At 42.8% G+C, this 26,086-nt stretch overlaps 1 protein-coding gene across 1 annotated transcript in view; it reads left to right on the forward strand.

The window, feature by feature from the left end:
• Positions 1–26,086, forward strand: part of Macf1 (microtubule actin crosslinking factor 1) — a 346,505-nt gene that overhangs the window by 143,884 nt on the left and 176,535 nt on the right. Inside the window, 2 exon segments of the mRNA XM_052718421.1 lie at positions 2,051–2,128; positions 6,023–6,115. Coding sequence (XP_052574381.1) covers positions 2,051–2,128; positions 6,023–6,115 — 171 coding nt within the window.

Below are 26,086 nucleotides of genomic sequence, written 5' to 3' on the forward strand. Positions count from 1 at the left end.
CAGGGAGTATGGTTCCCAAAGAAAGTGGTTAAAACTAACTGTGTCTATTGCTGCTGTTAGATGATCCTGAAGTGGGAATTTTTTGCTTATCTGAGAATGATTGACACAAAAATAATCATAGTACTTGGAAGTGTCAAGTCCCTTTGACCTGGAGACCTGCGGCTTTCTGTTGGCCTTGTTGTGTTGTCTGAATCTGATTGCAGAACTGTGGAAAGTGTAGGTGTCAGCATGAAAATCCGTTGCTCACAATTCCACAGTATAGACTAACTCGTATTCTCTCCACTTGTCTAGCCTCTGGGTTCTCACCAAGCACATGCCAGTTGTTTTCAAAATAGAGAGTGTTGTTTGCAAACTCACTGCATGAGATACTTCGGCCTTGGTCAGTAATTCTCTGGTTACTGCAAGGAACAGATTTAACTTGCATGCTCTTGGGCTGTTTACTTTTGGTGGAGAGAGTGTTTATAAGAGAAGCCTTTTCTGCAGATAGGTCCTAAATTAGAACCCATAATCTCTCTGCAGAGACGGGGTGACACCCACAATCCCTAACCTCTTCAAGTCATCTTTTCATCTCCTTCCCCATTGCCTCAGAATTTGGTTTAGACTGTCACTCTCTAAGCTTTATTCACAGTTGATCTGAAATGATTGAGCATTCTTGCTGAAAAAAATTTCCCTGAAGCTTCACGGGAGAAGTTATCCTGTTGCGCAGAGAGACCTTGTCATTATTATTGCAGATCCACCACAGAACTACCTTATATTTGGTCAGCCATTAACGCACAGTACCAATTTGATATTTACAAATGAATTGGGTGTACTCTAATGAGGGTGATGCCCCAGTCCTAGCTTTAGAAAAATAAAGCACTGCTGCAAAGTGAGGAGCTGTGAGAGCAGATCCCTGTTGTCACAGCACTGCTGGCCAGACACACTTTACTCACCTCCTGGGAGTCACGATGGAACCTCGGGCAAGTCACCGGTGAAGATGGCTTTCCTCCCTCCCTCCCTCCCTCCCTCCCTCCCTCCCTCTTTCTTTCTTTCTTTCTTTCTTTCTTTCTTTCTTTCTTTCTTTCTTTCTTTCTTTCTTTCTTTCTCTCTCTCTCTCTCTCTCTCTCTCTCTCTCTCTCTCTGTCTTTCTTTCTTTCTTTCTTTCTTTCTTTCTTTCTTTCTTTCTTTCTTTCTTTCTTTCTTTCTTTCTTTCTTTCTTTCTTTTCTTTCTTGACCCAAGGATTAAGTGGCAGAAACAGTTTCTTTGTGATTCTTTTTTTTTTTTTTTTTTTTTTTGGTTTTTCGAGACAGGGTTTCTCTGTGTAGCTTTGCGCCTTTCCTGGAACTCGCTTTGGAGACCAGGCTGGCCTCGAACTCACAGAGATCCGCCTGGCTCTGCCTCCCGAGTGCTGGGATTAAAGGCGTGCGCCACCACCGCCCGGCTCTTTGTGATTCTTAGTAGCCCATCACCATTAAGAACCTTGCTCTGAGATCTTCATCTGGGGATGAGTGACTTTCCTACAGTGATGCTCACCTCCTTGGGAGATGGATTCTTTCCTAGATTTTCTCTCCCATTTTAGATTTTTCCCCCCACTTTTCTTGAGCACCTGTAACTCCATTCCCTATACTTAAAAATTGTCTTCTAGAGTGACCCTTCTCTGGCCAGTTTATGATAGGGTTGGTTCCACCCGTTACTGAGGTATGCAGTTAGGGCTTTCTGCCTTTTCTCTGCAGTGTGGATAACTCGATGTTCTGTTAACCTCACACCCCACACCAAGCTCTGCTACACACAGCCGCAGAAGAGCCTGTGGAGGGGCAGCACGGGTGTAGCCGTGCCTCAGTGAGCCTGTAGGTTTGTGTGATGTGCAGTGGTGTGCACGGTACTGTAGGCTGCTGCAGCCGCTCCATGCAGGCAGGCCCTGCTCTCAGGGGTGCTTCAATTAATGCTCCCACGCCTGGCTTCAGCCCTGAGGAATTCTTGTGTGGTCTTTAGTCCTTGAAGGGAAAAAGGAAAAGCTGTGTACAGGTCGATTGGCATAGCTGAAATTAGCATCCCTTTTCTTCATTGCAGCCCCGGGAGAAGGGCAGGATGCGTTTTCACAGGCTGCAGAATGTGCAGATTGCCCTGGACTTCTTAAAGCAGCGGCAGGTAAGAACGTCCGACGGGATCCAGTTCTGGCCCTTTGTCCTTACACAGAACTTGTACTTTTTTGAGAGGATCAGTGTTCATGAACAAAGATGATCTGTGTGGGGTCAAAATGAAGATAAAAAAAGCCGTGAAGAAGGTGGGACTAAGGAAGTCCAGGATAGTTTCTCAGACATGTCATGTCTGAGAAAAAGGTCTGACTGTCATGCAGTGGTGACTTTTGTGGTTCTGGGGATTAAACCCAAGGCCATATGCTCACTAGGCAAGGACTCTATCAGTGAGCCAAATCTCCAGTAGTGACTTAAGGGAATGGCTACTTATTTGTATATTCATTCATTCATTCATTCATTCATTCATTTTTTTTTGAAAGAAGTCTTACTATGTAACTCAAGCTGGCTTGAAATTTATTATATAGACCAGGCTAGCCTCAAGTTTACAGAGATCTGTTTACCTTTGCCTCCAGAGTGCTGAGACTAAAGATACATGCCACAGAACCAAGCTCATTTATTATTTTGAGGCAAGGTCTAGCCTTATAGTTCAGTCTGATCTCAAATTCTACTAAATGTTTCTGTCAGCCTCCCAAGGACTGGGGTCATAGAATTGCACTACTAAATCTGGCCAAGAGGGTGGTTTTTAGTAGAGTAGAAAAGTGTTTGGAGTATAGTAGACCTAGATGTCAGAGGGAAATAACATTGTTCCCTTCCTATATAAGGAAGACACCAAAAGGTTTTCAGACAGGGGAGGAAAAACCCATAAAGGGAAAAGACTGAAAATTATCAGGAGCATTAAGTCATAGAGCTGTGTGTGGTGGTCCATGTCTATAATCTAGCAGTTGGGAGGCTGAGGCAAGAGGGTCATGAGGCTGGGCTACATTGCAAGACCCTAACTCAAAGCAAAATGACCAAGGACCAGTGGAGTGGAGAAAGATAGAAGAGTCCTAAAATGTTTGTTCTAGAAGATATCGTAGAGATCGAAGAATTCAATTTCTTCAGTGATTTGAATTACAGAGAATGAGATCTGGCTATCTGAAGTGTCCTGGTCCAGATCACAGAAGTTAGAGCAGAGCTGGGATTTGAACTCCTGTCTCCTGACATGTGGGTTAGTGTTCCTCCTCCTGTCAGTGCTGGTCTCTACACCCTCTGTCCTCTCAGGACTTCCTAACCAGTGGGACCAAGTCCTGGGATCAAGGGACAAGAAGCAGAGCTCAATTGCTGTGGTTAATGAATACATTTAGAAACAGGGTCTCACTGTGTTGCTCTAGCTGGCCTGGAACTCTCTATGTAGACCAAGCCTACCTTGAACTCATGGGAGATCCACCTGCCTCTGCCTTCTGAGAGCTGGGAATAAAAGCATGTACCACCAAGCCTTCCTGGAGAGGTTATTTTTGAAAGGAAAAAGACTTGCCTCTTGTTAGGGAGAAGGATAGAAGGAGGGGTGAAGATAATGCTGTCTTGTGGTAGGGAAGAAGGTGGATGAGGGGGTCAGAGGGTCCACCTCCCCAGTGTAAGCTGTATGGAAAAAAATTGGTGTAGCTAGGATTGCCTAGCAACGGTAAGAGTCAGCATGACATTAAATGGTTTGCATATTTTTTTAGTCTAATTAACTTGAGAAAATGTCCTTATTGCTTCCACAATAATGTATGAATGTAGCATCTATTATTGGATTGTTAATTCCTCAGTTGCTCCAATGTACTACAGGTTCTCTAAGGACAGGGAACATGTTCTTAACATCTTTAGCTTCACTACTCATCAGATCGAATGGTGTATAATTGACAGAGATCTATTTGTTTAAATAATTGAATAATGAATGATAGGAGTAATGGAGGCTATTGGAATATTTAGGAGGAAGCCACATTGGAGTGTCTGTATGTTGAGTTAGAAAAACCTCAAAAGGGTCTTAGCAGACAAGCTAAAATAAGAATTGATTAGCCAGAAGTGCAACTCGGGACAGAGGATCAAATCGATTACTATAATAGCAGGGACATGTGGGCAAAGTAGAACCGTAATAGACTCAGAAGGGTAGGGAATCACTAGAGCAGTGCCTTGTAATGGGGAGGCCCAAGCTGTAGTCATGTAGGCGACCAAAGTTCTTCAGAATTGAAAAGTCAAGCAAACCACCACCAATAGGGCGACACTTGAGTCATCAATGTGTGTTAAGATTGTAAGAAGGTGCCAGATGGTAAGGCAGGAAAAGAAAATAAGAGTCGGGTGCTAAGGTCATTGAGGAAATTCTTAGAAGATAATCTGGCCAAGGGAGGTGGCATCCCAAGGAAAGGGTAGGACTGGGGAATATGGACTCATCTGGTATGGCCCTCATACCAGCTCTAGGTTGTTAGTGACTGGTGACTAGGGGAACCGAATTCCCAGACTGGAAGAGCAGGTTCTCCCACCTCCATACCACCCCAGGGATTAGAACCTAGTTACAGAAAAGGGAGGAACTCTCGGAGCTGAACTTTAGTGGAACCTCTGAGTAGAAGTCACAGGGGTCCTTTACAGATAGAAGAGACAGAGCAAGGCCCTCCCCTTCCAGCTTGTCACAAGTAAGGAACTCTGCGAGAGAATGACAGAAAGACCAGTGGGGTTGAGGCTTGCTCAGCACACTCTGTTTTAAAAGCTTACATCTTAGTTAAGAATCCTCAGTTTTAGGCTAGAGAGATGACTCAGTAGTTAAGAGTATTTGTTACTCTTTCAGAGGACCTATGTTCTATTTCTAGCACCCATGTGGCCCCTTATAATTGTCTGTAACTCCAGTTCCAGAGGATGTGATGTCCTCTTCTGGCCTCCATGGACACTAGGCATACGTGTAGGCAACACACTCAGAAAATAAAAACACAAATAAATATCTTTAAAAAAAGAAGAAGAAGAAGAAGAAGAAAGAAAAAGAAAGGGTGGTAGTACATACCTTAAATCCTAGCACTCCAACACTTGGAAGGCAGAGGTAGGTGGATCTCTGTTCAAGGCCAGCCTGGTCTACATACTGTCTAGGGCAGCTAGGGCCCCATAGAGAGACCAGGTCTCAAAGAACCAGCAAAACTAAAACCTCAGTTTCCTGCATAGTAGAACAGTTGACCATCAAAAGGGAGAGAACGTCTATGTGTCTCAGCACATTGTGTTCTTGGAATGGCTTTTTAGGAGTAAAGCTGAGATGGGTGTTGTATCAGGAAGAGAGATCTATGACAGAGAAGGAAATGGAGAGAGAAGCAGGGAGTGATGAGGGGAGGGGCGTCTCTTAACCCACAAAGAAAAGAACAAGTCAGGGTTCTGGCTAACCATGCAACTTGCAATGCCATGTGCTCACAAGGTTGCTTTGCTGGCGAAAGTGCCAAATAGTTCAACTACCCTGAAAAGTAATGTGACAGTGTGTTATAAGGCTGTATATACATGACCTAGCAATCTCCCGGGAATTTACCCTAGAGAAATGAAAACAGCAATCTGAACAAGAATATTGGAGCTTTACTTAGAAGTAATCCACAAACCCTCCCGTGGATGAATGGGCAAGCTCCGGGCGGGACATCTGTACAGTAGAATACTCCTTGGCAGTTACAGGGAACAAACCATTCATGTAGCAGCTTGGATGGGAGTCTCAAGAACATTATGCTCTGTAGTGGGTAGGGGAAGCAACCTAGTATCAAGGGTTACATGCCATTCTTGTAAAAGCAAAATGAGCCAGTGTAGTCAGGACCTCAGAATGAGGCACAGCTCTACTGTTGGAAAGTGGGTATCATGGGCTGTTGTGGGATAACGAGAGGTGCTGTATGTGGTGCTATAAAAGTATTAGAGTTCATAGACGCTTAAGCCAAAAGTTAATTTAACTGTGTGTTAATAGTGAAAATTAATAAAAGTCAAACCAGAAAAGAAACTTCTTGGGCTTGAAGACCAGCTTGCCTTTCTTTTTCAGGTGAAGCTAGTGAACATCCGCAACGATGACATCACAGACGGCAATCCCAAGCTAACCCTCGGGCTGATCTGGACCATCATCTTGCACTTCCAGGTAAGGTCTGGGGTTCTTGTTGCTTGGTTTGTACACGGCCTAGAAACCTGTGCTGCCTCCTCCAGGTGGAATTTGTGTTACTTCTCTGTATTTGGTAGTTAACAATGATGGGTAGCAATTGGAAAGGAATATTAAGATGAGCCTGGAGACAAGATGCTGTATCCTAAGCCCCCAGTGTCACAATTTTTGCACTATGAAAATAGAGGGAGTTTTCCTCTTGTGGTTTGGTCTTGTCCCTAGATGTCTGAAATTGGAAGTCTGCTTTCTTAGTGAAGGGGCCTCAGTATGAAGGATAGGGCGACGTTGGGTCTGATACTTTAGGGGGTGCTTGAAGAGTCATAACCAGCTATGGCAAGACTCTTCTCATCTGATCTTTAAACACTGCTGGTTAATCATAGCCCCTTAGTTGCTGTTTGTCTGTGTACGGGGGTGGGGTGCGGGGGGGGGGGGGGGGGGGGATAGAGCACAGCCTGTTGTATTAATTAGTCTTAATAAAAACCCAGAGCCAGATATCAGGGTAAATGCTGAAAGATGAGAGAGACAAAGGAACAAGCCACAGCCACCTCTCGCCTCACCAACTCCTCAGTCAAAAAAGACTGAGCCACCTTACATTCCTTTCTCTGCCCAGCCATGTCACTTCCTGTCTCAACCTCCCTAGTGCTGGGATTGAAGGTTGTGCTTCCACTGCCTGGCCTTTATAGCTACCTAGTGGCTGGCTTTGCCCTCCGATCTTCAGAGAAGCTTTATATGTTAGAGCATACACAAAATATCACCATACCCTGGTGCAGGTTTTATAGCCACAAACAGTGGTATCCTGAAATGTTTATAGCTCTTAAGACCTTCCTGGTGCCATTTCTTTCAAAGTTGACACAACTTCTTTTAAAGTCTGCCTTGCTGTTAGAAAAGAATTGTCCTCTTTTAGTAAAAAGAATGTTCTTTTTAAATCACTTTTAGTCCTGCCTAACAAAGCTGTTTCTCAGGCAGCTCTCTAGGATCCAGTTGTTGCCTGTAAGATGACTGACTGAGGGGAGCATCTTTCAGCAGGTGTGAAAAGGCACAGGGGTGAGGCCAGTGGGACATCCTAGTTGGAGAGATTGCACCACCTTCTGGTTGAATCAGAGCTGCAGGTGCCTCAAAATTCCTTAGACCCTGAGAAAATTCTTAGATCACAGGCCTGTTTCCTGGGACTTTGGTTTAGAGCCAATGCTGGCATTCAGTAGCATGAGTAAGGTTTGGAATGTGTGGAATTAGTGTGTATTTTTGTGGGTTTCTACATCCAAGGTTTGAGTATAAGAATAGCTGGGGATCTGAGCTGGGTGAGTATACCCTTCAGAGTAGAAATAAACATTTTGTTGAGCCTTTACATAGGACTGCAGTTATCTTCTTGAGACTTTTACGAACAGAGAGGATTGTGTGTGTGTGTGTGGGGGGGATTGGGTGTTGCTGTTTGTTTTTGACATAAAATACCCTCATTGTGAGCACTTAATACTATGCTCACAGGTATGAGATAATTCGTACTATGTCTCTGTTTACCCCGACAGCAACTAATTTTCCTTTGAACTCAGAGGCCAAAGAATAAAAATACTGTGTCTCTCAGTTGAAGCTTTGGTGATAGAGGAGATGGGCATAATGGAGTGGTTGCTTTCCCAAGCAGCCCCACCAGGAAGCTGTCTTCTCTCCTTGTTTACAGCTATTCCAGTGCTGAGGGTATGGTACCCTGGGTAGCAGGGTGCTTGTCATGCAGGCAGGAGGCCATGTGCACCATATCTAATATGACAAACACACTTTTTTTAATTTAAAAATTGTATTTTATGTATATGGGCATTTTTGTCTGCATATATGTCTGTACATGTCTGACCAAAAGAGGGTGTTGGATTCCCTGGGGCTGGAGTTACTGATGGTTGTGAGCCACCATGTAAGTGCTGGGAACTGAACCTGGGTCCTCTTCAAGGGCAGTCAGTGCTCTCAATAGCTGAGTCGTCTCACCCAGCTCCACAAACACGTTTTTGTTACAAAAAAATTCACTCACTTATGGAAGTAAAGAATTAACACACGGGCAGTGGTGGCGCACGCCTTTAATCCCGGCACTCGGGAGGCAGAGGCAGGTGGATCTCTGTGAGTTCGAGGCCAGTCTGGGCTACAGAGTGAGTTCCAGGAAAGGCGCAAAGCTACACAGAAAAACCTTGTCTCGGGGAAAAAAAAAAAAAAAGAATTACCACATACCCAACATCTTGTTCAAGAATTATTAACTCATAATTATAATCTCCTTTATAGCCTAATTCACTCCTCAAGCCTCAGCTCAGACCTTGTATGCTTTTATCTGTGAATATTTTGGTGTTTATCTCTGAAAGATCAGGTCTTTTTGTTTAAGCTAGCCACAGTAAGTTCATACCTTAAAATTTAATACTTCATAAAACTATCACATATCTGATCAATGTTATGATATGCCCAGTGATCTCACTTTCTTTAAAAAAAAGTTTGGTTTGGCTTAGAATCCAAAATAGGTATACATATATATATTGTATCAAATCTGTCTATTCCCATGACCAATTTGCTGAAGAATTCAGAACTTCTATAGAGTTTATTAAGATGCTGATAGCATCCCTGGGGTATCTTCTAAGTGTCCTCTTTCCGCGTGTTGCCTGTAAACTACTAGTTAGAGCTAAACCTGGGGCTCAGTGACACAGCTTTAGAAATTCTCTCTCCTTCCTCCCTCCATTCTCCCTCCTCCCTCCTTCCCTCCCTCCATTCTCCCTCCCTCCTTCTTCCTGAGACAGGGTTTCTCTTTGTAGCTTTAGCTATCTGTCCTGGAACTCTCTATGCAGACCATGCTGACCTAAGTTATCTCACAGAGATCTCTCTGCCTCCATCTCTAAAGTGTGTGCTGTGATTAAAGGCGTGCACCACCACCTCCTGGCATATGTCAGCTTTTTACTGCTGTTTAGTATTTTGTTATAGGGCATACATTTTTTTTTCTTCAGAAGTAGATGGCATTTGGGTTTCCCCCCTTTGAGTATGAAGTTATTATAAACAATGATGAGATTAAATTTTTTTTTTTTTACATTTCTGTGTGCATGTATATACACTTACACTCATGTCACAGTGTGCACATGGAGGTCAGTCTGAAACTTTCAGGAGTTGATTCTCCTATCGGGTGGGTCCCAGGCACTGATCTCAGTCTGTCTGGCTTGGCAATACACACCTTTAACCACAGAGTTGTCTCACTGTCCCAGCATGAATATTTTTATAATCATCTTTGTGTAGACAATGCTTTCATTTCTCTCTTTTAAAAACATTTATTGAATTTTTTTCATACTATATATATTGATTGTATTATTTTCCCTCCCCCAGCTTCTCCCAGATTTTCCCCACACAACTTCATGTTCTTTCTCTCTCAGTGGAAAGAAAAAACAAACGAACAAACAAATGAAAAAGATAAAACAAAACAAAAAACCCCTCACATACACACACAAAAAAGTAGATTCCATTTTGTGTTAGCCAGCTGCTCCTGAGCATGGGACCTGCCCTGGAGTGTGCAAGTATAGTTGTAAATAGTTCTTTGGTTAAGGAACTTTGTGTTCACTCCCCCTTCTCTGTGCGAGGGTTTTGTCTGGCTTGAACTTTGCCGATTCATTTTTCTTGTATATATACTTATTAGATGTTCTCATCAAGATTGCAACATATACATACATGTTGTGATGTATTGTTACTCTATATGACTATGTGTAGCTACATCCGTAGACATACACAAAGTAGAGCTGTTAGGTGTTAGCAGAGCAGCAAAGTAATCATTCTAGCCAGTCTTTGCAGTTGGTGTTGATGAAGGAGCACACTGATGTTTGTGTACATGTAGATGATAGATCATTTGTTTTTGTTGAAATAGCTCTAGATTAAAACTTACTAGTACTGATGAGATTGGGAGTATGAGTATCATTATAGGGGAGACTTATGGTTTCTAAAACACTTTGATACATTTTTAAAATATGTGTTAAGTGGCTGGAGTTCTTTCATTTTAACTGGTGTTTTTAGTTATGAAAATTTCAAGGACTCAAAAGCATATGTGATCCTTATGTGTAGTCACTTTACAACGAGACAGAGGTTAGTAGTTTGTTCTTTATGCTTCAGAGGCTTTTTTCCTCTTCTTTTTCTTTTTTCTTTTTTTTTTTTGGTTTTTCGAGACAGGGTTTCTCTGTGTAGCTTTGTGCCTTTCCTGAAACTCACTTTGTAGCCCAGGCTGGCCTCGAACTCACAGAGATCCTCCTGGCTCTGCCTCCCGAGTGCTGGGATTAAAGGCGTGCGCCACTACCGCCCGGCCCTCTTCTTTTTCTTTAGAGAAACAAACCACTTCAGTTACAGTCAGTTTTCTTGTTCCTTCTGCCCCATGGTGAATGCTCTTCTGAAGTTGGCATATATCATTCCTTAAATGCTTTTCTGTATTTACAACAGATTTGGGATCATAAACAATATGTGCTAGTATTTGTATGTTTGATGTTTCCAGTATGCCCCACTCCAGCCTTGTGTATGTAAGACCCATGCTGTACTACCAAACTGAAAACCCAGGCCTAGATTTTGTGGGGTTTGTCAGTGATGGTGACAGGTGGCCTGGCTTGTTCATCTGAACTGGTTTACAGAGTGTGGTATGAGTAGGACTCCTCACAGCTATACCACACTTACATTGTAGTGGATCACTTCATTATGTAAGTAAAGTGCTTACTGTTACTGTGAGCCTCTGTGTGTGTGACCTTGCCGTTGAGAGAAGAGACACCAGGACTGGAATTTCTAGGCTGTAGGTGGAGCCAGGGGACAACTCCTTGGAGTTGCTTCTCTCCTTCCCCTCATGTGGGAGGGTTTCAAGGATCAGACCTCTGGTGGGGAGCCTTCCTCAGCACACCTCCTCACCTGCTGAGCTACCTCACCAGCTCTCCTTGTCTGTAGCTTGTCTGCAAACTGCTCTCGGAACTGCTGTCTGCCTTACAATACTTGTTAGGTAATGGCGTTATCTGGCATAGTGCATGTTTCTTGTTTGTTGGTTTGCTCTTTAGCCCTGCACTAGGAGTGAGCTTAGCAATGCCAAGGACTATCTTTGCTTCTCATAGAATAGGCACTCAATGAATATTCATTAAGTAGATGGATTGTTTCATGAATTTAATCATCTAAAAGCTGTGAAGGTAGGTTGACAAATGGGCTGTGATGGCTGTTTTTAGCATTGTTCAAGTGAGGAAACTGAAATGGAGTGACCAGCTGGCCTCTTTGGGCCACAGGTCTTTATAGCAATAACAGAATTCCTTTTCTCTAGGTTTGCTCAAGCCCTTTTGTGATGTTGAGGACTTTTAGTTTCTCTCCCCCAACCTCCCTCCCAGAGTAGATCTCTTGTGGCCTAGGCTATCCTTGAACTCGTGATCTTTCTGCCTTCACCTTCCAAGTACTTAATATAAGTATAAACCACCATGCCAGTTGATTGTCCCTCCTCCTCTTTGAGGAGCATTTTATGTGCTTTATGGTGCTCAGTACTTGGGGTATGATAAGATTCCATTCATGTTAATAGAGTGAATAAATAAATGTGCTCTTTAACTCTGGTTATCTCTCAAATAGAACTATGGGTAATAAATGGCTAACTGTAAAAAGCCAGAGGAAAAGACTTGAAGAATAAGTAGATCCCAAAAGTCAGCTTTCCCAGAAGGCACAGGCATGTGTTCGTAAGCTATACCAGGCGAAGGTCCATGAAGAGGTTAGTCCTGTGGTCAGAGTTAACTTAGTAAAACAGTAGAAGCAGCCCTAAGAACAAAACTCAGTACCTAAACTTTGGGTCTTGGACTATACCTACTTTCTTTAGAATCCAGTTAAGGGGAAAAAAAAATAGTGTACTGGGATTCCTTTGGGAGCTAGGGATGGCTCCTAATGTTTAGCTCCAGGCATAAATAAATAGGAATAAAAGGGATTATTATAGATGGAGCGGGCACTGAGCCAAGTGCTTTATGGACATTATATCATTAGCCTGTCTACAACCCCATTGTGTAGGTGGTAGTGTCTACATCTTATAGGTAAGGAAACTGAATCACTGAGTAAAGTAGTTAAGCTGCTTAGCTTAGAAGGGACCTAGTTCCACCCCACTGAAACTTTTATTCTTGTCTTGACCAGTTTCTCTCTGTAGCAGAAGATGATGCAACTGATATATGCAGACATTTAGAAAAGAATAGGCTCACAGAAACAAATATGATAAGTTCCACAAGCTCCCCAGAGAAACCCCATAGCAGTAATAGTTATATTATTAAGCTGCTGTCTCTCTTGTCCCAGGTTGATCTGTTTCAGGTATTTATTTGCTTATATTTAATTGATGACAGTCAAGCTTGCACCTTGTTGCACACAACTTGAGTCCCCTTATTTCTGTTTTCTTCATTGGATTTGTGAAGGTTTGGTGGCTGCATGAACAACTTGGTTGTAATGGCATGGTTTTTGTTGGGGAACTGATTTACTGAATCTGAGTTTCCTGTGCTCTTACTTGCTGTGTTTCATGATGTCCATAAGATGGCGCTGCAGCTTTGCTGTCAGCTTTGGCAACAGGCTTAGGGGAGAAGCACCTGCTGGATTGGATGGGGCAGTCTCAGGAGGGCTACATAGGATCAGGGGCTTGAGGGTTTCTTGTATTTTTTCTTCCAGGAAGGTTCATTTTAGGTCTTCAGAGAAGGAGGGTAGGGCTGTGCTGGTAAAAGTTTTTAGTGCTTACACAGAACATGGCAGAGCCCAGGGGTTCATCGCTAGCCAGGACAACAGCAAACAACATTACATTTAATACACACACACACACACACACACACACACACACACACACACACACACACACACACACACGGTGTGGCTCAGTGGTGGTGCGCTTGCCTCTAGCATGTACAACGCCCTCTGATTCCCAACACTGTGGGAACAGAAAAGGGTAAAGAGCTACAACAGAGAAGACACATGCATACCTCTTTTCTTCCATTCCATTCAGAGTCACCTTTGGGTTGTAGTACATTCTCATTTGTTAGACAGTGTACTGAAAACATTTGGGCAGAGGAATCCTGCTGATAGCACAGGGTGTGGTGTGTGAGGCTCACTTAAAGTATCCTTCAGACATCATTCTCTGTTTCAGTTTGAGTGAAGATCACCTGAGTCTGAGTCCCGCCACTGCTGCTCCCTCCCCAGCTGTCAGCAAGTGCTGGTTCTCTGTTGCTCAGCTGTAGAGTCCAGTTGCTAGCTTAGAACTGGGGGGTATCTTCTTGTTTCGTGTGGCTGAGAGCAAATTGCCCTCCTTCTAGCTATTAGAATGGAGCCAAAATGAAAAGTCTCTTTTATTCTTTGGGTATTTTTGTGACAGGGTCTCACTCAGTAGCCCAGACTAGCTTCAGACTTGCTTTGAAATCCTTCTGTTTTAGCCTCCCAAGTGCTGAGATTACCGATATGAACCATTTTACCTGGTTAAAATGAAGTCTTAGAAGGAGTGCCTGGTGTTGCCACTTATTTGAACTTGGACAAGTTAATCAGCTTTCTTAAATCTGAGTTTCTTTACTTACAAAATTACATGGTTGATGTGAGAATTAAATAGGATAATACATACACATATATGCATATCTTTACAGTATTTGGTACATAGCAAGTGTTCAAAATACCATAGCATCATATTTTGGCAAAAGCAGCATCAGTGATTACTATTGAACATTTGTCAAATGCCGTTCATGGTGACCTGGCTTTTGTATTGTATTTGCAAGTGATCACCTGTCTATCAAGCTTTAACATACTGTACTCAAAAACCGATTTCCAGGTGTTCATCCATGTGTTAATGGCCACCAGAATTAATAGTTGTTTTTCTTTCTTTCTTTGGAGATGGCCATATATGCCACAGGAGGATAGATTTTTCCATGCCCCTGTTCCTTTTCTTAATGGAAGGAGTGGGCTCTCGTCTTTCTTGGGTTAAAATCTGATTATGTATATCTTACTTGCTGTTCTCCTTTGGAGCAGAGATGAAAACGTATTTCATGTTGTAGTTTGGGAGCCATAATTGCAGCTTCTCCGGGCTCGTCTCCCTTCCCCTCGCTGGTTAGTAGCAGCTGAGCCGGTTTGCTTCCCCCTCCTTGATATTGTTCTCCTCCTCCTTCCTCCAGGGTACCTCTTCCTTTCCCCTCCCTTTTCCATTTACTCTTACGTTCTCCCCTCCTCCTCCCTCTCCCTGGTTTCCAGCTCCCTTTTGCGTTCTGTTTGTGTTACTGAGGGCAGTGCTCCAATTACCTCATATTTGGAGAGAGGAAGCAGCAGCCAATCCGGTTTCTGTCTGCTTTTAGGTCAAGTGATTTCTGAACTGCAGTGAGATGCTTTGAAATTTGTCTTGTTGCAGCTCTGAGCCTGTAAGATGGCTGTCTGAATCGAGCGGCTGGAAGAGACAGAGAGAGCCGAGAGGCGGGGAGGGAGGGAGAAAGGATTGGAGGGATTGCCGGCATAGTGCATTTTTTTTTTTTTTTGAATGTGCATTGAATCCGATGAAGCCGACGTTGGAATTTCTCTGGGATCCAAGGACTGATTCAACTGCGTTTTTTTCTGAGATTGGGAGAGGAAAGAAATGGGAAATTCACTGGGCTGTGTTAAGGAGCCGAAAGAGTCCATAGCTGTTCCTGAGAAGGCTCCCATATCTCCTAAGAAGAGGGTTCGGTTCAAAAGGAAGTGGAGAGGGAAGAAAACCCCTACTCTAGAAGCATCTCCCAAAGAGGAACCTTTGGAAGGCACTGGAGTCATTGAAGAGACCGAAACCCTAACCAAGTTAACAACGAGTCTCCCAAAGGAGCACGCAGTAGGAGGGGCCGAGCACCCCCCATTAGACACTGTGCTGCCTGGAGACTCAGCTCCCAACTCAGGGGTGGGCGATCAAGGGATGATTGTGCAGGTAAAGGAGAGATTCCAAGCAGAGATCCAAACTGCTCACCTTTTGTTGGAGAATGAGTCATCAGTTGTTGGAGGGGTCTGGGATTCCCTGGAAAAGGGTATGACCGTCATTGCTCACCTGCTTGATAACCCAGCGGAAAGAAACTGTGAGAAATCTGTGAGCCAACTGGTGGAATTTCCGAGGACAGCATCTTGCAGCAGCAGGGCTGTGCTGCTGCCTTTGCAAGGAGAGACTGCAGTGGAGCAGGGAGGCACGCTGCTTGGATTTCAGAGCAGCACTTTGCCTGGGACAGACTACTCCTCTGACACAGGAGATCGAGACCAACTTTCAGAGGGCTGGAGTGTGGGGGGAAGAACCAAAAACGTTCTGAGTGCCCCTCCCACAGAGTCTTGGATTGCTAAGTGCTCTGTTGCTTCATCAATACTAAAACAGTCAGGAGAACCTATTTGCATAGAACCGACCCACGTGGGTCAAGTGTCCCACAGGGGTCCCATAATGCCTGCTTCCCAGAGTGATTTATCTGTCAGTGGCATCGTTGTGAGCATTTTGCCGTCTTCCTCTGGCTATGGCAGTGATGGGCTGCATCTCCATGGGATCCGGCCCGAAGATACAGAACCTGAAAAGACCTCCACACCCTTCTCAGAAGAGGATGGTACCCTGTCATTGGAGGCAAGCCATACTGATCGTGGGGTCTGGAGGAGGTGGGTGGTATATTTGGGACAATCAAACTGTCTTCTGGATTCCTGCCTCTCAGGCATATTAAAAAATGGAGTGGGGTAAGCAGTCAGGGTCTTGGTGCATTTCAAACTTAGCACTGCATGGGGCAGTGTGAGTTAGTGATTGCTAGGGTTTGGCAAGCAGAATCTATTTCAGGTCTGTCCCTTGATGCTTAAAAGCAAGGCTTGTTGGCTCTGGGGAATCCCAGGTTCTGAGTATCCATGCAGTATATATAATTGCTGAAGCTCTCTGGTAGGATTGTCTTTCAAGTGCAGTGCTGAATAGACCTCCTACTTAGGCAGGCTCTTGGTTTGTTTACCTCCTCCAAGAAGTTATGGTGTAGTCCAAAGGGGAAGGGGAAGCCTAGCTTAGTTCCTAAGATTGATATGGGGAAGGAAGGGATCTTGATGGCTTGGAGAGCAAGGCAGTTGTCTTCAAGGTGCTTGCTCTTCTCTCTGGAGAGTGGTGTTCTTAGTAGAGCTGATGTAATCTCTTCCCTGTGAGGACGTATCTGATGACAGCACTCATTGTGTGTTTGTATAGAAGGAGAGGACTCTTCCTCCTTGGCTTCTAATTTTAAAATTAGAGGAGACCAGGAGACATGCTGGAGGGGGTGGACAGGGGGAGGAAGAGGGGAGGAGACAAAGAGGGAAATGAGTGAATGAGATTCAGAACTATGAAGTTTACTTTGTGATTGAACTTCTTTATGGCTTTACTATGTCTTGTTAGGCAACAGTAACTGCTGTGACTATTTCTAGGATTCAAAAATCAGGTGAGAATTCAGAAAGCTGGATACCGAGGTAAGGTCACAGAAAGATTCTGGGTAGCATACAGTATAACATGTAGATCATCCATGGTTGAACTTTTATTGGTATATTGGCCTCTGCAGCATATGAAGCACAAGCTTTAGAGATGTAGAACTTTTTTTTTTTTTTTTTTTTTTTTTTGCTAAGCTGTAGACAAGTGATACTAACTACATGGTTGCCTTGATATATGAAGGTAACCTGCGTGTTGGACACCAACACATTGAGGGTAAGGATAAACTCAAAACTTAAGGTGATCTATGTTCGAAATTCCTTCTTTGGTGATAAATTCCTTCTTGGATAGGCCCATCTCCATTACCATCTTTTACTATAATTTGGAGACCCCCAGTAACATCCGAAAAAGTAGCCATTGAAAAATATCTTTTGGGCTGGGGATATAGCTCAGTTGCGAGAGTGCCTGCCTAGCATACCAAAGCCCTAATTTAGACCCCACCACTAAGTAAACTAAACTTGGTGGTCCATGCATGCAATCCTGTCATTCATGAGGTGGATACAGGTGGTTTAGAAGTTCAAGGTTATTCTCTACTACATAGTGAGTTACAGGTTAAAGGCTAGTCTGAGATATGTGAGAGCTTGTCTTAAGTGGGGGAACCAAAAATAAAAACAAAAGGACTAGCAAGATGGCTTAGTGGGTAAAAGCACTTGCTGCTTAATAGTTTGAGTTTGATCCCCAGAACCCACGTAAAAAGGTAGACAAAGACGGACTCTACAAAGTTGTCCTCTGACTTTCACACAGGCCCTGTGACATGTGTGCCCACATACGATAGGAAGTCAACTTCAGAAACATAAATTCAGCCTGAGGCTTTGTCAGCCTGGCATAAAATTGCACCGTGTGAATAAAGTGTGCACTGTGGTAGGAGAGAAGGCAGGGAAGCTACGGGTGCCAGTATTGGGGTTTTATTGGGTAAGAGAGAGTATCCGAGCAACTTTTATTTATTTTCTAATGGGTAAATGGTGAATAATTGAAGTAAAGCCAGCTGCTGAAGTGGCTTATATTTAAAACTAATGCTATTAAAGTTGATATTGTGGAATCATAATATTATACAAGATTCATATAATTATAAGATGCTCATAATCAAGTGTGAGACTTTTTTTAATTTTTGGTTTTTCAAGACAGGGTTTCTTTCTCTATGTAGCCCAGGCTGTCCTGGGACTTACTTTGTAGACCAGGTTATCCTCAAACTCACAGCGATCCACCTGCCTCTGCCTCCCGAGTGCTGGGATTAAAGACATGCGCCACCACCCCCCCTGGCAACTTCTATTCTCTTCTTGACTTTGTGGACGTGGACATGTCCCTGTTGGACAGACGGAAACAACATTCTGTCTGTTGCCCAGAGGGAACAAGCCGCTTCTCTTGCAGATCATTCTGAGAGCAGAGCTTGAATGAGCAGGAAGCCTAAGTGTAAGACTTTTTAGAAAGGATGAAGTAGAAACATTTTGGAACTCATGATGGAAATCAGTCCTAGATACTGAACTGTACATGGGTAGCAGTGGTACTTTTCCATGGGCTATGTCTTCTGGGAGGTAAGGTTCTTTACAATTCTGTGAGGAATCTTAAAAGATTGGTGGGAGAATATTTTGGGCAGTGAGTGATCTGTAGCTTGATATTATTAACGGTAGGATGATTCTTTGGCTGTTCAGTATGTGAGTCAAGTTGGTATGTGATATTTTCTGAGCAGCTAGCCTTTGCTTCCATCGCTTCTACCTCTCTGCCAAGTTCAGTTGGACTATTCTGATAGGGCCAAGGGTAGGCAACTAAGTGACTGAGTCTCCATGCAGACATCTGCCATGCTTCTGAGGCTCAGTGTTCTTAATGGGGCTATGGACCGACATATGTAACCTAAGAAATAACTTCTTAGATTAAATATAAAATTCCTTCAGAATGAAAGTCTTTAAAGCCACAGGGCATGAAACCTACATAGTCTCTGAAGACATAATGTGTCTTCAGGGAGCTTGTCCCTTACTTGCCAACTATTCACAGGCCTACAGGACAGCGGCAGCTAGGAAGAGAGAGAGCAGCATGTTCTGACCCCGTAGGCATTTGTAAATGTGGAGTGGGACTCCTAGGCAAGCATCTGCCTTGAGGACAAGCTCCCTCTGTAGAGTGGGAGCATGAGGCCAGTGGAGGAGAAGCAGCTGTGGCTGCTCACATATCTCCTGGCTCTGGATTGTTTGCTTGTACTGTGTTTTGTTTCTAACGTTTTAGAGTAGTAATACATCTCAGGATAATGTGAGTTACTGAGTGGCAGGTGTCTGCACAACTTGTTCTGTCCCATGCTGATTGGCTTAGGGCGTGCTCATGGAGCTGGTGACACAACCTTACACTGTGAGTTTGTTGCTTTTCAGAAATGGAGCTGATGCCCATTCTTGCCAAGCGCGTGTTTTAGATAATAGAAGTTAACTGTGGCCAGTGGTACAGTTGAAACTTCCCTTGTCAGGAAATAGTCAAAGTAGACAGAGGCGCTGATTGAGGGCAGCCTACAAGCATGGTTTCCAGAGCGCTAAGAAGACTGCATTTGAAGCTGGAGCGTACAGACTAACAGTAGCTTTGCTTTGAGGTCAGACAAAGGCCTTTTGGCCCTTTCCTTCTTTCAGGACTCTACTTTCTGCCATCAATATCTAGAATATTTGGCCCATTTAAGCAAGGAAAATCGTTGAAAAATCCCTCATCTTCCCACTGTGTTCCTGCCTCCAGTCTCCTGCCCGTATAGTTAGTGGATCCCATTGCACAGGAAGGGAGCTCATAAGCCACGCCTGAGAGCCCTACAATTTCAGGGCGGGGTAGATAAGTCCAGGTGCCAGAAGTGGGAAAGAGGTCAGCTGGTACACTGTTTTCTGGGCCTAATTAGCCTTTCTATCCCTTCCCCATTTCTCCTCTAATTACAGGGAGAGTTGTTTTACTCACATTGGTTTTGTATTGTAAAAAGAAGCAAAACTAAACTAGACATGATAATACTGGGAGAATGTAGAAGATAGTTTTGATTAGGATTTTTCTTTTAAGGTTTTGTTTCTTTTTAAATATGTACTTAATTAAATGCTGGGCAGGGTGGCTCATACATACCCTTGGGAGATAAAGGCAGGAACAGCAGGACTTCATAGTTCTCAGCTACATGGTGAATTCCAACCCAGCCAGGGGCCAGCTATGTGAGACCCTCATCTCAAAACACAGACCAAACAAAAATATTAATTAAAAACATACTATAGAATTATTACTTTGGGTCTAACAATAGTGAAATTGCGTTAAAAAAAGAAACATTTTGGAGATAGTTACTACAATGTTTATGGAGAAAATAATATATATCTTTTAATAGTAATAGGGAGGAGTAAAGTAGGCATTGTGGATGAAACAAATTAGCTATATGAGCTGATAATAGTGAAACTAAGTGCTGGGTGTATAGGGACTTTTACTGTTATCTCTTGGTATGTATTTGAAATTTTATATTTTAAATGTTAGGTTAGGTAAAATAAAATGTAACAGTAGTGATAAAATTATTATATAATGCGTATACTAAAAGGGGGCTACAATCTGGAATGTGTGACATGTTCAGCTGAAGTGATTACAAATGTGGCATGGATTGCCTGGATTTGAATCCCAGCCCTGTGGCTTACAGTATACCTTACAGTATACCTTGTAAATCTGTATATTTCAGATAATAATAGCATGCACTTGGTAGGGCTATTGTGGGAGTTAAATGAGTTGAAAGCAAGGTACAATGCATGTTAGCAATTAATATCATTTAAAGAATTTTACAAATAACATGAAAAGGACAAGTTCCTTGTAGAAAAATAGAGAAACTCTCAGGAACAAGCAGTTCACATGCACATAAGCACACATCCTACAGATGCCTCATACACATAAGAAGACTGTCACTGCTGATGAGCAACAAGATACCATTTTCCACTCTTCATGGCAGAAAAACCTTGAAAATGCCTATTGCAAGAGGATTTGGCCTCTGGGGACAAATATAAATTTGCACTGTAATTTGGGATAAAAATGCCCATACCCTATGACCTTGGCCTTTCTTTTTTTTTTTTTAAACATTCATTTAACATATTTTATGTACATTGCTGTGAAGGTGTCAGATCTCCTGGAACTGGAGCCACAGACAGCCATGAGCTGCCATGTGGGTGCTGGGAATTGAACCCAGGTCCTCTCAACCACTGAGCCATCTCTCCAGTCCTGACCTTGGCCTTTCATTTTGCTTATCTTCTCTTACAAGATTCTGAATTAGAACGCCGATAGGCCTTCCCCTGATCTCTCATGTTGGTATAAATCCCTTTCTCTCTGCTCCTGAGATACAAAGCTGCTAGTAGATACCCTGCCTGGACATTTACAATGAGCTGTGCACTGAGCCTCACTGGCTCTTAAATGAAAGTTTTCAAGGTCTGATGGCTTCTGTCTAGTAGATACCCTGCCTGGACATTTACAGTGAGCTGTGCACTGAGCCTCACTGGCTCTTAAATGAAAGTTTTCAAGGTCTGATGGCTTCTGTCTAGAAGTTTGAGACCAGCTGGGAATTTCCGTGCACCATAATCGCACTTGTTTGCTCAGAGCATCTAGGCATTTCATTTCTGGAGGCTTGTACAGATTTACAAGTCTAGCTCCCCAACCTAGCATTCCAATGCCTCCACAATCTAGTTTCTGTCCAACCTTCTCTCCTTTCTTTTACCATTTCAACTTTCCCATCTTAACACATCAACCACTTGTTTACCCCACCCTGTGGTGTGACAGGTCTCACTGCATAACCTAGGTTGGCTTCAAATGACAATTTATCTCAGTGTCCAATTTGGAATTCTCTTTTACCCTCTGTTTTTCAGTTCTGTAACATCCTTTAAGGATGAATCTAAGTAATGCTCATTTTTGAAGTCTTATTGATCTTTGCAAAGCACAGTAAATTTCGATCCTCCTGAGATTCTTTGGGGTGTTATTATGATTATTGTTTATTGGGCATCGAATTACTTATAGCTTTCATGTAACTGTGAGATATGAAAAAGATAAGATGAACTTTTTAGCTCCAGGTACTAGTCTTCTATAAACAAAAATTATTGTTTTTGAGTTTGTAATACCGTCTTGTTATGGCCTCCCAATGAAGTTGTAGCCAGATCATTACTAAAAAACCAAACCAAACAAGAATAACTGAATAAATCTATGTCACCATGTACTAGTTCAATCTGTATTAATTTGGTAGAGATCAAGTGACATAATCCATTTAAAGAAAAGGAGAGACAAAAAAGCCAACAAGGTTGTTAATCTCCTTGGGAATATAGCCTTCTAACTTGAAGTGTTGGATGTAGTTATATATAAACCTTAATATTAAATGTTTTTCAAGGGACAGAGAGATGCCTCAGTGGATGAAAAAGGCACTTGCTGTTCAGCTGAGCACCACCTTTGGAACCTGCAGGGTGAAAGCAGAGAATCAGCTCTTCCAAAGCTGTACTGTACTGACCCCCACATGCATGTGTGGAGCAAGCACACATGCCCCCCCAACACACACACACACACACACACACACACACACACACACACACACACACACACACGCATGCACACACGCACACACACACACAGAGTAAACAAACAAACAAATAAATAGAAAAATAAACCAGTTGAAGTGTTTTTAGGAGGTTGGATGATTGGTAAGTAAAGTGCTTCCTCTGCAAGCATGAGGACTGGAATTCAGGGATAGTGGTTATTAGAGCCCAATTGGTGAGGTCCAAATTCAATGAGAGACCCTGTTTACAAAGCCAAGGTGAACAGTGATGGAAGAAGACACCCACAGTTGACTTCTGACCTTTGCCTGTGTGCACATGCATGCATGAATGCACGCACACACAAGCCTAAGTGAATTTTTAAGGGCTGGTAGATAATCAGTCAAGTGCTTGTGTTGTAACACAAGGAATAGAGTCTGATCCTTAGAACTCACATGTAAAAAGCCAGGCATGGTGACTTGTAATCACAGTGCTGGGGAAGTGGAAACCGTCCAGCCAGTGAGTTCCAGGCCTGTAATAGATCCTGTCCTGTCCCCCCCTCCCCCAATAGGGTTTCTCTGTATAGCCCTGGCTGTTCTGAAACTCGCTCTGTAGACCAGGCTGGCCTGGAACTCCACCTGCCTCTGCCTCCCAAATTCTGGGATTAAACTGCCCCACCACTGCCCAGCTGTTCTTGTCTTTAAAAAGAAAACCAAACAGAAGCAAACAGAAAAGATGTTTCAAAACTGAGGAACAACAACTGAGGGTGTCTTCTGGCCTGCACACACACCTCTGTGTGTGCGTGTGCGTGTGCATGTGAGTGTTTGTTTTCATGTATGTATGGAGGTCAGAGGACAGCTTGGAGGAGTCAGTTCTCTCCTTTTACTCTATGGGTCCTGAGAGAATTTAAATCAGGTAGTCAGGCTTGGTGACAAGTACCCTTTGCCCACTGAGCCATTTTGCCAACCCCAGATTGATGCTTTTAAAATTATTTATATTACTAATCTGGTGTTACACAGCTAGATTCTCGTGGTTAGGAATCAAATTTTTGGAGACCCAGACTCAGAAAAAAAGCATGGCTGTATTACAAAAGTCTTAAAGAGAGATGTAGGTGATATTTCTAGAAAATTTCTCATCAGATAGTTTTACTGATTAAAAAAGATATTGATAGCAAAGATAACATTTGAATAGCATTTTAACGTAATCATAAAAATGCTAAATCAGGGGCTGGAGAGATGGCTCAGAGGTTAAGAGCACTGACTGCTCTTCCAGAAGTCCTGAGTTCAATTCCCAGCAACCACATGGTGGCTCACAACCACTTGTGATGAGATCTGGTGCCCTCTTCTGGCCTGCAGTCATACATGTTGTATACATAATAAATAAATAAATCTTAAAAAAAAAATGCTAAATCAATTACACAGTTTAACTTGTGTAGGAGACCAGCCCCCACACTTATTTACCCCAGGAAATCTTGAGGAATAAGGGATAAGAGACTTAGTTAGAAATAGAGAGTGGAGAGAAACGAAAAGAAAACGCAGGATAGACTCAAGTGGGCCTGGATCCTTATCCACCACCCCAGAACTTTATTCCAAAGGTCTATTTATAACAATGCCAAGGGTGGAGCAAAGACCTCCCCATTGCTAGTTACGGTCACCTGGTACCCAGGCCCATGGTCCAGTCAACTTCTTATGCAGTTCTGCTGGGTACAGCCACTAGGAAACCTAGTGGGCTCCAACAAACTTGATTATTGCTTTTCATTTTATTTGTGGAGGGCGTGTGGATATATGTAGGAATGTGCGCGCGTGTGTGCATGTGTATATGTGCACATGTATATAGAATTCAGAGGTTTACAACATGGAGCATCTTCCTTGGTTGCTTTCTGCCTTGGTTTTTGGTTTCTTACTAAACCTACAGCTTGCCAGTTGCCTAGTCTAGCTGGCCAGTGAGCTCTAAGGATCTACCTATCCCCACCATCTACCCATTAGAAAATAAATAAAAGTTGCTCGGATACTCTCTCTTACCCAATAAAACCCCAATACTGGCACCCGTAGCTTCCCTGCCTTCTCTCCTACCACAGTGCACACTTTATTCACACAGTGCAATTTTATTCCAGGCTGACAAAGCCTCAGGCTGAATTTATGTTTCTGAAGTTGACTTCCTATCGTATGTGGGCACACATGTCACAGGACCTGCTGTAGAGTCTGTCTCCGTCTACCTTTTTACTTGACTTCTGGGGACCAACTCCATACCATACTACCTGGCATAAGGTTAAGATGTTGGTAAATGCTTATAGAATTATTAGGAAATGTTTCGTTTGTGGGAATGCTTTGGAGGAGAAATTAACTGAACCTTGTGTAGTGTATGATAGGAGGAGGATGGAACAGACACGTGTGGTCTCTGACATGGTTTTGAGGCTATCTTCCTACCACTCAGCCAGGGAAGGAAACTCCCTGAAATGGAAGGTGGATCTCTGCATTTGAGCGTTAAGGTAAATGCTTCTGCAGACCCTAGTGACGGGACACATACCACATGAGAGTATTACGTGAAGAGATGGACAAAAGCTGCATTTAATTACTGAGATGCTTGTGATGGTAATCATATTTTTCACAACCAGTTTACAGTCTAGAAAGGGTTGTAATCCTAGCATGGTATTTTTTTTTCTTCCCCAAGGGAGCCAGACATTTCTTTGTCTCATTAAATCTGTGTTGAAAATCTGAAGTAAAGCTCTTCACTAAAGTGGTTTCAATGCAGGAGCTGAAGAAAATGCCTTAGTAGTTAAGAGCACTGACTGCCCTTTAGGGGACCCAAGTTCAGTTCTAGGGGCTCCAATGTCCTCTTCAGGCACTGTATGCATTTGCTGCATAATACATACAGGCAAAACTTATGTACATATAACATAATTTTTTAAAGTAGTTTCAGTGCAGTGCACAGATAGGCATTGTCACTGAAGCTGGGAATGGCCGGTAGGGGATGTCATTAGAGAGATGGATGTGGTTATTTTGGTTACATAATTAGAATTTAGTTTTTGGTAAAGAATTCAAATGTTCAAATTTCATTGCTAATTCTTCCCCTGTTTCATTTCATCAAATCTATTTCCTGATCCTTCTTAATGTGTACATGAAGCAGCCACAATGAAAGTGATGGCTATGAATCAGTGTCCAGTGACATTTGTCCATTAAATCAGGAGCCTAGAAATATTGCTAAAGGGATGGAAGTGGAGTTGACTTTAGGGAGTGAGATGTATACTGACCCACAGGAATGGAGGCTTTTGGGTACAATGTACTTTTATTGAGTCCCCCCTTTCAGCTTCATAGTATTTCAGCTCTCTCTATCAAACTTGGAATTGATTGGATTTTATAGCATAGTTTCACACAGTTTCTATTTGTGAGCGGTTAGATCTGAAATAACTTACAAATGAATTTTAACTGTCAATTGTTGAGTATCTGCAGTAACCATTTAGCTTTATGGTATGTATATATGGGAAACAAATAATAATCTGAAAGTTGTCAGGTGAATATGGAGTCAGCAGAGAGGTGGTGAATGATGAAAAGATTTGTAGAATCATCTTATTATCAGGCATTATCAAAGTGCACTAGCTTGAATTCCCTTTGTATAAATATACCTGACAAGGGCTGAACTCCGTAATCATCAGTTTGCTGCTTAGGCTACCATTTCATTTCACTTTGACACACAAGTGGCTTCCTGGGCTCTATGCAAACTCTCCATACTCTTCTTTGAGTCTCTTCAAACATTTTGGCAGCATTTAGTAGTCTGCAGGATTTTTTTTAAATCCTAAATTAAGTATTAAAGTTTCTGGCCCTGATTTTTAAAATAATAGAAGTACCCTGACTTACAACAAGGTTATATCCCAATTTGATTTATGTATTTAATTTGAAACTATATTATCACTGTAATTTAAAAATGTATTTAATACATGTAACCTACCAAGCATCATAGTTTAACCTGGACCACCTTAAACTGCACAGAACACTTGTTTGCCCATACTTGGGCAAAATTATATAACATGATACAAAGCCTCTTATAATAATAAAG

The sequence above is a fragment of the Peromyscus californicus genome, unplaced genomic scaffold (assembly GCF_007827085.1).
Source record: "Peromyscus californicus insignis strain IS unplaced genomic scaffold, ASM782708v3 Scaffold_5__1_contigs__length_169319896, whole genome shotgun sequence".
Classification (NCBI taxonomy): Eukaryota; Metazoa; Chordata; class Mammalia; order Rodentia; family Cricetidae; genus Peromyscus; species Peromyscus californicus.